Here is a 15,323-nt window from a genome sequence, read left to right on the forward strand (position 1 = left end):
CAAACTGCCCCCGCGAGGGCGGGGGGAGCAGAACGCAGCCGCAAGGCAAGCCCCTCTTCCTCCCCCTCTCCCCCTAATTGCTTAAATGCCGAGCACGCGGAGTGGACCGTGCAGTACCGAAACTGCTTTCCCCCAGGGATATCAGCTTTGTGGCCCCGTCATACACAGAAATCCTTTGTGGGTTCGACACCCCAAGATTTTGATTCTAGAGACGGAAGTCTAGCCAGGCCACTAAGTTCATTTGTAGAGGCAGGCACATGGTAAAGTGTGAGCCTGCAAATAGTAATTTTTGCTTCACAGGGTCACCAGTACCACCTAGTTGTCGCTTTGGCACGGTAAACATTTATATTGTTTCATGCTACATTTATGTAAGTACATATCTTAATACCCTAGGTGAAGGGTAGCATAACTAGCCTCAGTTACTCCCATCTGCAAAATGGGGATCACTATACTCAGAGTGTAGCTAGGATTACAGGGGGTAACGAAGGCAAAAGGCTGACAGGGCAGTGATACAACAAATATTATTTCCATCCCTCGCTTACATAAATCCTAGTATTCCATATAAATGTCAGAAGCATGGAATTCCTTTATAATGGTAGAAGAATCACAGCAAAGTAAGGTATCTTGGACCTCAGAGGAGGTGTTATTATGATGCAGACCATTCCAAAAACTGGGAAGAAAGTAAAAAAAAAAAAAAGTTGCAAGTCTTCAATGAAAGATTCAAGGTTAAAACTCTAGCATTGTTATATTTGGGTTTTACACTACCAGGATTCTGCTAGTTGTAAAAGACAACTAGCTGCTTAATATTAAAGTCTAGTTGTAACTGGTAGCATAATAAGGACACTTTTCCTTAGTCTATTCCCACCCCCTCTCCCACCTTTTCAGCCTTTAGGGATCAAGGCTTTTATGTGAGACCCCAGACCTTAAGCTTGGTCAATTACAATATTTCTGACTTTCACACCTTTTTCCTATACTCAAGGCCATTAAGCTAAAATCTCCACTGAATATGTATCTTTACTCAATCTTTACCCTTTACTTCATCACTTGCCATAATATTAAGATAATATGTGGGGAAAAAAATAAAAATGGATATGTGAAGTAGCCAAAGCCAATTTAGGGATAACAAAAGAATGAGGATCTTGGAGTACCAAAACTCAATGGGTGAAATGGCAAACTTTTCAATATTGTAAAGTGCAACAACAGGAAAGGAAGGCACTGCTACTGTTAAGAATTGATATGGAGATAGCTCTTTTAATTATTGCTCATTTTGTTTCTATGAGGGGGGGGATGAGATACAATGCACTGACACCTTCGTATCTCAGACCCTTCAAATTTAAAAATTGGAATTTGAGTCCTGGATCTAGAAACCTTACTTTTTCAAATCTGTTTTCTCATTTGTCAAATTCAGACAGTGGAGACAACTAACTCATAGGCTTGCTGTGATAATTATCAAATAAGGTATAGGAAAATACTTTATAAACTGTTCTTTACAATGTTGTTATTATTATCCTCTGCTCCTAATAACAATCCTAGATCTCACTCCAAATTACTGATCTAATTTAAAATTAAGCTTCCTCCTGTTTAAAATACCCAGTTAGATGTTTCTTTCCTCAAAGGATTTTTCTTACTCATCAAACTCAGCAAAGAACACAATGTCAATTGAAGTGAAAGGTTAGGGGATCGTCTTATCTTTAGAACATTCCCATTATATTCCACCATTACTCCCTGTGTCCACCGTATTCTGGCTACCTTATTCAAGGATAGACTCTGGAAAGAGAGTCTATACCCACTGCTCCTAAATTAAAATGTATCCATATAATGCAAAATACTATGTATCCCAGGAAAAGTTCGTTTGACAATACTGTACAATGCCCACATTATTATTAACAGTTTCCATTATATAACATTCTATAAACATTCATGATAGGTGGCAAGGAGGAAATCTTTATTAACAGCAGTCCTTATGAAGCACAGACTTAAAGAAATAAGAAGAGGGCGGGCCACGGTGGCTCAGCAGCCAAGAATGCTTGCCTGCCATACCAGAGGACCCGGGTTTGATTCCCAGTGCCTGCCCATGTAAAAAAAAAAAATATATATATATATATATATATAAAGAAATAAGACACTACTGGTCCCTGAACCCACCAATTGCATATATCCTCTGAAATAATATGTAGTATATTCAGTACGGTAGGCTGTACTAGCACAAGACTTGAAATGACCACAATTTCCATCAAGATGAGCCTTGTTAAATTAGGAAACATCCATATACATGAACCCATTAAAAAGAATGAAGTGGCACCTTATAATGATATGGAAAGAGCTCCAAAAGACATCAAATGGAAAAAAAAGCAAATTGAGGAACAATGTGAAGAGTATGCTACCGTATGAGTAAAACTGAATAATTCCTCTTGCACTTTCACACACATGGAATACTTAGAAGAAATCATTGGTAACAGTAATTATTTGGGTAACAGTAGTGTCTGAAGGAAAAGGGTAAACAAAAAATTTAACCTTTTTTACTGTATATCTTTGCATATCTTTTGAATTTTGTACCATACAGAAAAAATTATTTTAGATCTCTAGGCTTAATTTTTGGGATCTACATGGCAGTATTCAATAATTTTTAGGTTTTGCTTATTCACAGCTGAGAGGCTTGAGCAGACCCCTAATTCCTAAAAGCCCTATGTCAGAAAAATACTCAAGAATGATACAATTAGCTTGCCCATGCCAAAAAACAAAGAATGATACAATGTTTTGAATAAACCAAGTTTGATTAGCAGAGTCTCTTTTGCTTTCAACTAGAACTGGTGCTCTAACCTACTATCAGTCAGCTATGTCCCTTTCTTCTTTCAAAACCACACTAAGTAAACACTTACATTCCTGACACTGCTCTAAATACTTTACATATTTAATACTTTTAAAGACGAAAATTTCACTCATTTCCAATTTTCTGGAAATTTTGTATGGAAGGCTTTTTCATTTGCAGAAATAAAATAACTAAGCCAAAAGGCACAAGGTTTTTTTTTTTTTTTAAAGGTTTTTGAGTTTTTTAAAAGACGATTCTTATTAATTACCTACTCTCCCTTTTATCTATAGTGACCTATTTTCCACTGTTACACTATGTTTTTTCCTTTCCTGGTTTAAATCCCCAGATTTTTAAACAAGTGGATTCTAAGTTATAGCCACTCACTACTTTCATCTTGTGTCTCTCATATTAGGCCTCCAACTTGGTAATACCCTTTTGGAATCTAGTTCAGGGAAATACCAGGCTACAGTATTTTATGCTCTCCCTGCAACCATTCTATCATATTTCTAACAGGAAGTTGTCAATTTTAAAATCCCACTATTTTTTCTACATGAAGATGTAAACAGAAGTTCAATAGTCTTCCTATAGCCTCATCAGAATTAGATAGACTATCTCCTCACATACAAACTATTTTTCTTTCTATCTTTCAATTCAGGGTCTATATTTCCTCTAAAATATCTATTCCTGATTTAGTCTACTGGTCCTCACACCAATCCACCCACTAACATAATTCAAAAATTCATTATACTGACAGAAGACTATTCAATTTCTGTATTTGTTTACTGAACAATATCTTATCTTCCCCATTAAAATGGTCAAAGCAGAACAGCTGTTTCTGTAATATAATCACCAGTCTCACATAAAACACCTCACTTACCAAAGTACAGTAGAAACTTTCTTAACTAATTTCCATGTAACCAACTTACTGAAGTAAATGAAATTTCCCATTCTCTCAGTAAAATACACTGAATAATGCCTGCCACAGGCTGAACTCTAGATGCTAGTACACTATACTTTTTAGGAAACTCATCTATTGCTCTCTCTCCCCAGGTCCGTGTGATATTCTTAAAAAGTCCATTGTGTTCTCAAACTTATTGATACCATTTGTACTAAGTAAGGCCATAATTTAAATACTATATAAAGCAATGAAATACAAAAACTTGGTGAAAGGGAGATTCGTACAAAAATTAGGTCAAATTCTTTGGAAAGACTCAATAAAAACAGCTGTCAAATTAGGGTTAGACAGGATGACTGAAGATTAGAGAGGGAAAAAAATCATTAAAAAAATCCAGGATACTATAAATTATTTCTTAAATATCTAAGATCGTGCTCCACTATAAAAAAAATCTGAAACTGAAATTCAGAGATCATGTGTTGTAAGTGTGCTTTATGGAAAAAAAAGATGATGCTGAGAATCCATATGCAAAGAAAAGACAAATCAAGTCCTACCAAGTTAACATATATTTATATTAAGTTAAAAAATAAAAACCCGTTTACAGTATGTGTGGTTATGATTCCTACTTTGACTCACCTTTTCAACTACCAGCCAAATAAGAGGGCTTCTACAGTATATACATAAGGGACAGACTGATTTTTCTACCGAAGAAAAATTTTATCCACCTCTGAGAGGTAGCACAGCATTAAGCAAAGGGTCTACAGCAGGCTGAATTGGCCTTTCCTATCCCAAGTTACTGGCTATGTATCCTTGAACAAATTAACCAAATCTCCACTACTTCTAAAAATGAGGTATTAAACCTACCTTACGGGGATGCAAGGATTAAATGACAATCCATGTAAAGTAACTGGCATGGAGCCTAGCACATGGTGGTAAGTACTCAAGAAGCAACAGTGGACTTGCCAGCAAAAAGCATACCTATTCTCAGCCCTTACTGCAAAAGGTATCAAATTCAGTGTTTCAAAAATAATTCAGCAGAACATTAGAAGTAATGCACACTAGGCAGATTACTGCATACTTACATGTACTTCCAAAACTAAAATACCTTCTATGTGGCCCTTAACCAGAGGCATGAATCGGAATGCCTTAGAGAGCTTTTTGCCAGATGCAGAAACCCAGAATCTATTCCAAATTGAATCAGGCACTCCAGGGCGCAGGTATGTGTGTGTGTATAAATAAATAAATACATACACACATATATGAAAAGCTCCCCAAGTGGCTCTAATGTGAATTCTTAGTGAAAAACCACTGCTTAGAAGATGACTTACTAGTGCTTAAATAAAAAAGTACCCAACTAGAACGTACTCAGATGTTAAAATACAACTTTTAAAAAATTGGATGGATTAATTTATGAGGTATCCAAACTAACCAAGATAGATTTTGTGGAATTAATACTTGTAAAAACTACTATACAGGCAAAAGATCCCGATATTTCTAGGTTTTTAACTATTCAAATATACAGCTCTGCAAACGTAAAGAAAAACCATAGTAGCACATCCCCAAGTGTCTGATTCTACTGAAATAAGTTTTTCCTGTCTCAAAGAGAACTGTAAGACTTGTTAATATTAAATTCTTTCTTAATTTCTAACTTTACAAAGGGCATAACATCTTTAGTTTGAACGCTCAAGTCTGTCTTCAATGTGCTTCTAATTCAGGGTTTCTCAACTTTGAAACTAATAACATTTTGAGCTGGATAATTCTGTCTTCAGGGGATGAGGGTTGCCATATGCCCTGTACAATGCCCTGTAAAATCTACCCACTAGATGCCCGACCACACCCCATTTGTGACAACCAAAATGTCTTCAGATATCACCAAATGTCCCAAGGGACAGGAGGATGGGGAGACGGGGTGCAAAGTCACACCCAGCTGAGAACCAATGTTCCAATGAATGTTGTTTCATGACTAACCCTCTTAATTTTTATTTTCTAAGCGAATGAGTTATCTCAATTTCTTCACAGGGGTCAAAGCTGGCAGAGCCAAAAAAAAAAAAAAAAAAACTTGTTGCTGTTTTTATAGCTCAGAGAAACAGTAACATTAAGTAATTCTCACTTAGCTATCAGCCACAAATTGGTAGAACTGGGTGTGAACGTCCATTCAAGCACTTACCAGCAGTGGTCTTGAGAAAGTCACTTAACCTCTCCAAGTCTGTTTCCTCATCTGCAAAATGGGAATAATGATATCTACTTTGCAGAGTTGCTATATTACAGATAATTTAAGTAATACAGCACTATGCCTGATACACAGTAGGACTGCAATAAATGATACCTATTATTATAATATTACTACAAAGGTTGATAGCACTGGAGGATATTGTACACCTTCTGGAATGCTTAGATCAGCGCTCCAACTTACACATTAGACTCACTTGTGATGTTGTTTAAAATAAATGAAAATCCCAACTTCACCAACCTCTGATAAGGCTAGGGAAAACACTGAGAAAAACTGGCTAACAATTTTTATATTACACTTGACTTCGCTGTATTTTCACTGTTATAAAACTCTGCAGCATCCTAAGACACAATTAAGAAGCTATTCATGAAAACAATTTACCATGTAAAATATCTGTCATACAGAACAAAAACTACTTTAAAATATTGACATTTTAACATTTTATTTGGAAGGTCATTTTAAAAACAAAGTTAAAGACAATCTGAGAAAAAATTGCACAGAATATGCTCATTAAATAAGTGTGGTGATTAAATCAAAATCAGGGAAATGTGTTTTCTTCTGCAACTCCAGAAATAAATTCTGTGGTCCTCACGATTCTTATACTTCCAAAAAGGGGAAAAATCACGGCAATTAAAACTGCCTCTTAATCATGTAAATCTACAGTAGCAACCAAATTTTTCTGTTCTTCCCAATAAATCAGTTTCGATCTTCAAACTGTGCCTTGTTTTTTAAAAGATATGATGCTAGAAATTCAATGGGATTTGGTGGTCTGTAAAGGAAAAGAAATCCAAAGTTTAGAAACTCATATTCTAGATGTGTTAATTTAAATGCATTGCTACATAAGGCAGACACATCTTTTTAAGTTTAATTTTCATTTTACAATCAAAGGCCATTTTAGCAAATATTATGGTAAATGAAACAGGCAAGCAAGTTAGCTAACAATACTGTTAAAAGAAATAAATTTCTGTATGACTTAAACCTGGTTATGACATCAGTTCTAAAACACAATTTTCAAATACATATTGACAATGGGATAATGATAACCCCAGGGGCAATAATGACTTGAAGGTATCCCAAGAGAGGCTTCTGGGTGCTGTCAGTGTTCAGGTCCTTGATCTGGGTCCAGGTTACTTGAGTATGTTTAGTTTGTGAAAGCTCACCAATCTGTATCTAGGATTCATGTAATTTTCAGTATCTATATTATCTTTCAATCAAAGTACAGAAAACAATATGTAGTTACAAAGGCTGTAGTATCGCCAAAACACATAGATGACCCTCCAGGTGGCAAGTAAGTTTTGCTATGTTTCTTCTTAAAAAGCCACTTCTATCTTTTTTCAAATAATTTAAATCAATAATAATTCTAATACTACCATACAACATACATGAGAAGTGAAACATGTTAACAAAATTAAGATGTCATCTCATATTTACCATTTTTATATAAATCACTCTTGATTAAAAAAGTCTTAAGGATGAAAAATTGGGGAAAATATCTATTTTTAAACTCTATTTTGAAGAGGCATATTAAAAATTGATTTACAATGACCTCAAACATTCCCTTAGCACATTGCACAATCCTCTGAGCTGCCTCCATGTAGACAACATTTTTCACTTAATATTTAGGATTAACTTGATGAATTATTTTTCCAGAACTCTTTACTTAAAATTGCATTTGCTAAATAGCATGCTATGCAAAACCCTCTTTGCTTTTTTCTCGTTCACTATTTAAATTAACGCATTAGCCTTCTTTATAGGTAAAAAGAAAAAACAGAATCAAGATGTTAACAATAGATGCCCATATTTTAATGGTCAGTAGTAGAACCAGGAATCATAAATCCTATTTTCTAAATGTAACAACAAAAATAAATATTTATTGTTGCTTATTCTTCCAATTTTTACATAAATGAATACACATATTCTAAACCAATAACTCACTCTTATTTTAAAATAAGACATAACCATCAGCATCATCTTTATCTAATCATGTCAGTTTGCTACAGTGCTCATTATTATCCTTTAAATAAAATATAGGTACCTAATAAATGTTGACGATCTAACTTACAAAACAGTATTTCTTGTTGGATTACCTGATACAAAAAGATTATGGGTGAGAATTATTAGGGAACAACATGTAAGGAAAAGAAATAACTTTAACCTTACAGAAATGTAAATTAAAACAACTTGGCAAAAAAGTTTATGACATTCAATGTTGTTGAGGCTATCATGTCATTGGAAGTATTTTAAGGACAAACTTTTAGACAGAAATATATGTCAAGCACCATAAAAATAGTCAGGTCCTTTGAAGTAATAAATCAATCTTTGGGAATTTATTGTTAAAACGTAATTAAACAAAGGTAAAATTTAAGGCTCGAAAGTAGATAAAATGCCTGGAGACCTATGATAACATGAAATTGTACCTAAATGTTCAACAATGGGAAACGACTAAGAAAACTGTCATATTATTATAATTTGGATTACAATTGCAAAGATAATAAGAGAAATGCATGAAAAGTTTTATAAAAACTTTTAAAAAAAAAAAAAAGACACAAAATTCCATGGATGTCATGATTACAAATCTTTACAAATATGTCTGTGATCTAAGATGTAAAGAAATGAAAATGTCTGAACTGTGACATTATAGCTGACATCTTAAAAAAAAATCTTAGAAGTCATTATTTATACAGTAAAAAATAACAACATAGAACTAATTGGGTTTCAAATAGGAAAATATGAATTTTGCTTTCACCACTGCAGAAACTATTATCTTACCTCTCCTTTGCAAGCACGGCAAGTCCCTGTAATAAGATAGGCACAACTGTCTGATCCAGGTAGGCACGAGTTGGTAAAGACTGGAGGTCCACCTTTTGTTTTGATGACTTTTCTGCATTAATCTTCTCGTTTTCTACTATCCTCTAGTAAATTCAAAAAACAATACATGAATATTCCAAATTCGGATTATTTTAACTGTTAAACAAAACTAAAGGAAAGACGATACTAACTGAGAAGGCAAGTCAAGAAGTAGAACGCTGGTATAAACTTCTCAGCCAAAATCACATGTTCCGACTCATCTGTAAATTTCCTTCAAGCTTCTTCTCTCCTCAGTCACCATAATATCACATTCTTCAAAAATTTCCAGATCCTACTTTTTTCTCCCTTTCCTTCTGTCTCTTTGCAAGTAAACACATGCCCTTTTTCCTTTTCATGAGAATTCCTTTTTGGGTTGTGTCCCAAACAACATGGACATGATATTAAACAACAGTGAATCACCTAGTAAGAAAGTTGATCCTATTTCAATTCTTTCTCGCATATAACATCACTGATAAAGTCTCATTTTGGAGCTAATATACCCTTAATACCTTTGTAACACTTGTTAAACTCCCTTCTCAACAGAGCAGGATTCCTGCTCATAGCCCTCCTGTCAACAGAATCCAACTAAAATGTATTAACAGTGCTTATATTTATTGATATTATTTTTGTGGTTACTTCCTATTCATCACAATGACACTGCTCTTCCATCTTTGTGTCTTCTCTTAAAACAGATGCATCCAAAAAAACAGACGCATCCAGAATTTTACAAAATGAATAGATAAAAAGAAAAAGTGGTTTAAGTAAATAATACCATGAATGATTAGGAAAAGATCATTAATGTGATCATTGAGTTAATTTTAGGAAACAATGATTTATACCCTCTACTCTTAAGCATCCCAAAATTTGGGGCCTTTCACATAGATTTATCTGATGCCCAAAGCATCAAAAACTACATTAATGAAAAATTTTGCCTTCTTGTGAAAATCTACTATTTTAGAAATTTAGAAAGAAGTGGCTACATGAAAGACACTATTCTTCTTAATAGTATTAATAAACAGTATTCTTAAGAACACTTTCATTTAATTGAACTTTTATTTCAATCATACTCAAGCTGGATATAAGAGCCAACAAAGAAAAAATTTTTTTCTAGACTAGTTTTATTTTGTAAAAAGATAAAATTTTAAATCACATACCTACAATATACATACTAGGGTTTCCAAGGATACTTCCCAAAACTATGTTAGATAACTACTAGTAATGGCCATGATTTTTCCATCTAATTTTGGAAATTAACTAGAAAAGAATACTTCTATTCTACTTACTTAATTTACAAAACTATTTATTTAGCCCTGGATTGAGAAATTTATTGTTCATCAGTAATTTCAACAAACAGATAAAGCCCACAGAGCACTCATTTCTGAAATTCTAATTAAGACCTTGTACAATTCACCTTTTTATTGCAGAAGACTATTCAATTTAATATTTCTGAAGGTTGTCACATCGTTTTGAATGTATTCTATCTCTAGATCAAAATTCACTGTGTTCAAAACTTCACCTTGATCACAATTAATGAAAAGAGGCAAACTTCAAAATACCAGAAGGTATTTCCTAAAACCAGTCCTGATTTCCTGTCATACTTGTATACAACAAAAAGTAGTCCATTACATGATACTCTAGTATCTCCAATAAGAATGTCTAAGCAATTCCTACAGATCCTACATTTATAATTTATAATAAACTCCTTAACCAAATACTCTGATTTATTTTATTTAAACGTTTACAGAATGCCTAACCCATGCCAGTTGTCATGCTTAATTTTACTTAAGTCAAAATCCTAAGTATTTTAATCTAAAAAATTACATATCCAAACTATTGCAAACAAAAAAGAATGAGCTGATAACAGTGTAGAACAGTGATGACAAAAAAGGGAAAAAATGAAGTGAGTCCCATGAACATCTCAGATTACTGCTTCCTGCCTGCAGAACTGTAGGATGCAGAGCAGCAAGACAGAACCCAATGAGCCTAACAGTATCCCTGATTTGAGATGACAGAGATGATAGGGAGACTAAGACAACTAAAATTTGCAAGGCAAAGTACAAGGAGGAGAGGGCTGTGTGGGGAAAAGACACTTGCACAAAGAGAGATCAATAAGACTGCATTCCAGTCTTCAGATAAGTAGTTATTAGTGCGTGAGTGAGGGAGTTACCGAGACCACCTGAAAGGAGCAGGCAGAACAATCCCTGGGACTCACACAAGGTCAGGAATAGTTTGTGTCCCCTCCACCAAGAAAAGAAAGACCTCAAGAGCATGGAGTGTCAGGCAGAATACAGTTATCCCTTTCCCAACACAACCTTCCCCATTGTAATTTCAATATATCACATGTCAGCACAAGAAATTAAAAGGAAATTCTAGGGGAGTTTTGAAGAAGCCTCAGATAATATGTGAAGGCCAGCAGATGACACAGAAAAAGTTTAGAAAATCAGAAATACATAAAATATATATACAGTTTTATATAATATCAACTTATTTTATGCTTTAATACCAATAAGGTACTGTAAGCACCCCATAAAATAAAAAGAAAAAATTCAGACTTCTTTTCTGGTACAAAGGAAGGGCCAAAAAAATTTTTGCAGGTTTTCTGTATTGCAGGAGTGCTGCACCAGTAACCCCTGCAATGTGTAAAGGATAACTGTACTCAAGAAGAGGAAATTAAGTTTAAACTAAAGGCTTCTCTGATCCCACCTAAAACATCTTAAAAACAAGTCTCAAGGTTCTAAGTGTATTGTTTGTTTTCTTAAATTAAAAAAAAAAAAACACAAGTCTCAAAAGGATCAAACTGAGTCCAAAAAAGTTAGCTATGTCCCAAAAACAAAGCTGAAGAATATTTGAAGGAATACAAAAATGTCCACCCTACAAGGAAAAATTCACAATGCCTGGCATCCAATAAAAATTTACCAGACAGGCAAAGAAGCAAACACTCCTCATAAAGAGGGAAAAAAAATCAATTTACAGAAACAGTATCAGAAATTATAAAGATAGGATAGATAAGGCTATTAAAAAGGTGATTATGAATATATTCCATATGTTTAAGAAGATAAGAGAAGTATGAATATATTAATCTAATAAAACATTTGAAAATATTTCAGAAATGACTGGAAATTTTTACAAATATGATGAAAAATCTCAGTCCACAAATCTAAGAAATTCAATGAATCATAGGCACAAAGAAACATAAAGAAAACTACACCAAAACACATTATTATCCAATTACTTGAAACCAATAATGAAAAGAAAATCTTCAAAGCAGCAGGAGAAAAGCTATTACTTCAGAGAAGCAAGGGTGAGAACAGTGCCAGTCAGAAGACAGTGGGGTGACAGCTATTCCCATCAAAAACAGGTCTTTCAAAAGTGAAGCCAAATGACTTTTGCATTCAAATGCTGACAAAATGCATCACCTGCAGACCTGCACTATGTGACATGTTAAAGGAAGACTTTAAGGTGGAAGGAAAATGATACTATATGGAAATCTGGATCATTTAAAGCAAAAATTAAAAAAATGAATTGTGGGATTTATAACATATGTAAAAGTAAAATATATGCCAACAATAGTACAAAGGCTAGGAAATGGAAAATGGAAAAATACTGCTGTACAGTTCTTACACTATACATAAAAAGTTATGATACCACTTAAAGGTAAATTATGATAAGTTACAAATGGATACTAAAAGCCTCAGTGCTCTTAAAAAAGAAAAGACATAATTAACAAGCAAATAAAGGAGATAAAATGAAGTGATAAAAAAAAAAGAATGAGCCTCAGAGTAGTAGTTCCCAGATTTGCAGTAATCACAAACTAAAATATTAAAATATGATGAAGGTGCTATCACAGGATTAACTTTTTTATTTTGCCAAGTTAAGACTTGAATAACATAATTGCTATTTTACTCTCTCCACTAATTCATAAAACAATGAGCATTTTGGGCAGGCCATGGTGGCTCACAGGCAGAGTTCTCACCTGCCATGCCCAGAGACCTGGGTTCAATTCCCAGTGCCTGCCCATGCAAAAAAAGAGCATTTTAAAACTAAAATGGGGAGTTTATACTTAAATTGTAGAGTTTCTATTTGGGAAAAGTTTTGCTACTGGATGGTGGGATGGTAGTACAACATTATGAACATTAATGAGCAAAACTGAATTATATAGTTGAATGTGTTTAAAGGAGAACTTTTAAGTTGTATATATTTTACTAGAACAAATATTTCTGAAAAATTCCATAGTACTATACATACAGTGAACCCAGAAGTAAACTATGGACTACAGTTACTAGTACAATTGTAAAAATGTTTTTTCATGAATTGTAACTAAAGTACCACACTAAGGAAAGGTGTTAATAGGATGGTATATGGGAACTCAGTATTTTATGCAACATTTTCCTATAAACCTACAATTCTCTTAAAAAAAAAAAAACTATAAAAGCAGGAAGGCCAATCCCCAAATAACAAAAACAGATGTTTGTTTAGTATTATCAAAATCTCACTCCACTATCTTACTTTTCCTCATTTCTCCACAGACCAATGCAAATTGGTCTGAGGGTTTCGGAAATAGCATTTGGATATCACGGCTCTAGAGTATCATGACTCTGTCCTCATATACAATCATCATCAAGAAAAGACTCTGCTGACACCTAAAATGAAGTCTCTTAAATGACTAGAACAAAAAGTGGTGCATATTCACCACTTTATGATTCAGTAGAGGAGTTCAAGTTAAAACGTACTATAAAAACACAGACTATCTTCAGACTACTGATATCAAACCAATAAAATTTACTAGCAATTTTATAAGCACAGGGTAGCCATTCTACATGAAGTCTTAAGAGTTGGTCAAGATCAGCAAAACAACTTAATCCTATCTCAAGCCTACCTGCCTGGATTGAAACAGTTCACCACTCACTTCCTGGTATCACAGACAAGCTTCTCCCGAGCATTTAAGGCTGAATATACACACAAATTACTTAGAACTGTGTCTGACACATAGTAAAAGAGCTGAAGAATTGTTTACAGCTGTTATCATTATTCTGTACGTAAATGCTCCTGCCTTCAGGTATCAAACTTAATCGTCTTTAACGTCCTTTCTTTTTTAAATAAAACATACAGACCCTCTACTCCAGAAAGCCTCTATATTCCTAACTAATTCCACCAAGTTTGGGCTTGCTTATTTGTTTCAGCATCTATTCACTCATTTATAAAGTACCTTCTATTTTTACACAACAACCTCTTCCAACATACGTTAAGAAAAAAAAAAGTACACCCCTTTGGATGTACTCTCAATTCAGGCTGAACCACTTAGGACAAATACAGTATCTGTTGTGTGTGTTATCGCTTCCAATGACACCTACTACTGAATCCTACAAAGAAATAAACACTGATTAAATGCGGACTTCACCCGCACACTTTTCGCTGCAAAGACCAATGGATGTCTTCGTTTCGAGATGTGCAGTTTTTGCAGCGCTATCCCAACAACTGTTCTCACAGCCACAAAGAAAACGATTCTGACAGTCTCCTTGAGTATCGTGTTTCTTAGCCTCACTTTCAAAAGGCCAGTCTCGTGGCTCAAAACTAATTGTCTTTTCTACATACCACGAAGTAGAAGTACCGCTAGTAAAACACACTACACACAACTGGAGGCTGTTTACATCACGATGATAAACTTTTCTTTCGTGCACAGCAAGCCTAGTGAAAAGGGATCCCAAGTTGTCTTCAGCTCGGAAGAGACGCACAAATGCGGTACAGGGACTGGACGACTTACCTCGACGTTGTCTGTGAGGCCGTACTCAGAGTGGGGATTTTCTGCAACCTAGAAAACAAACCACGGGTCACAGATTCTCGCTGCATCCCTGCACACCGCCACCCTGGACCCAGAGCCTCCCGGTACCTGCGTCTGTCCCTCCAGCACCTGCTCTGGTTCCATGGCGGACTCAGCAGGTCACAGTCCCAGGATACCAGTCTTGGAAAAGAAGGAGAACCACGCGTTACCCGGGAGATTTCATCACCAGGACGCCGGGATGGAGTCGGACCCTGCCCCGACCCCGCCCCTCACCCCAACCTGGGCGCCGGGGCACCCGGAGAAGGAGAGAAAGGTGCGAGAGCCCAAGGCTGGGTGCGCGCACCAGGTCCGCCAGGGTGCGGTAGTCCCAAGTGTGTAGGACGACGGGGAGAGGGAGAGGACGGCCGCTCACCCGCGCGCAAGCCGCCCGTTCCTGAGAGCCCTGCGCCGCGCCACCAACTCCCAGCGCGCACCGCTTCGGCCGTAAGTGACGGCTGTCGCACGACCGCGGCGCCTGCGCAGAGCTCCCCGGCAGACTAGGGCGGGGAGGGAGGGTGGCAGGCTGGCGGCTGTGCGGCGCTCGGCGGGCCCCTGCGAGCGCGGTCCGAGGCCTGGCTCCTGCGCGGAACCTCCCTCACGCTGCCCGTCCGGGCGAGGGCAAGCCCAGCCGCGCGCCTCGTGACCAGCCCGGCTGGCAGGCGTTCGGCGCCCCCAGCGCCCAGAGCTCCCTCAAAGCTTCTGCCTGCCCATTTTTTCGCGGTAC

General features: G+C 36.1%; 1 protein-coding gene across 6 annotated transcripts; it reads right to left on the reverse strand.

The window, feature by feature from the left end:
• Positions 1 to 6,359: 6,359 nt before the first annotated feature.
• On the reverse strand, positions 6,360 to 15,039 carry DPY30 (dpy-30 histone methyltransferase complex regulatory subunit). Of its 6 annotated transcripts, none has more exons than XM_077134992.1 (5): positions 14,973 to 15,039; positions 14,669 to 14,740; positions 14,543 to 14,590; positions 8,704 to 8,846; positions 6,360 to 6,703 (listed from the first exon to the last, which is right to left on the reverse strand). In XM_077134992.1, the coding sequence occupies exons 2-5, from the start codon at positions 14,702 to 14,704 to the stop codon at positions 6,631 to 6,633; spliced, it is 300 nt and encodes a 99-aa protein (XP_076991107.1). In that variant the 5' UTR covers positions 14,705 to 14,740; positions 14,973 to 15,039; the 3' UTR covers positions 6,360 to 6,630. The 6 variants fall into 6 exon arrangements, with proteins under 6 accessions (XP_076991107.1, XP_076991110.1, XP_076991108.1 ...); XM_077134995.1 differs by having other exon boundaries at positions 14,690 to 14,740; positions 14,904 to 15,015; XM_077134993.1 differs by having other exon boundaries at positions 14,904 to 15,015.
• Positions 15,040 to 15,323: the final 284 nt, after the last annotated feature.

The sequence above is a fragment of the Tamandua tetradactyla genome, chromosome 17, assembly GCF_023851605.1.
Source record: "Tamandua tetradactyla isolate mTamTet1 chromosome 17, mTamTet1.pri, whole genome shotgun sequence".
NCBI classification, from domain to species: domain Eukaryota; kingdom Metazoa; phylum Chordata; class Mammalia; order Pilosa; family Myrmecophagidae; genus Tamandua; species Tamandua tetradactyla.

Excerpts from the sequence above, each read along its gene's own strand:
- DPY30 (XM_077134992.1), bottom strand. The coding sequence starts at position 14,704 with ATGGAACCAGAGCAGGTGCTGGAGGGACAGACGCAG. Across the intron at positions 14,591-14,668 it reads TGCTGGAGGGACAGACGCAG|GTTGCAGAAAATCCCCACTC; the intron begins GTACCGGGAGGC and ends TTTGTTTTCTAG. Across the intron at positions 6,704-8,703 it reads GCCGTGCTTGCAAAGGAGAG|ACCACCAAATCCCATTGAAT; the intron begins GTAAGATAATAG and ends TTTCCTTTACAG.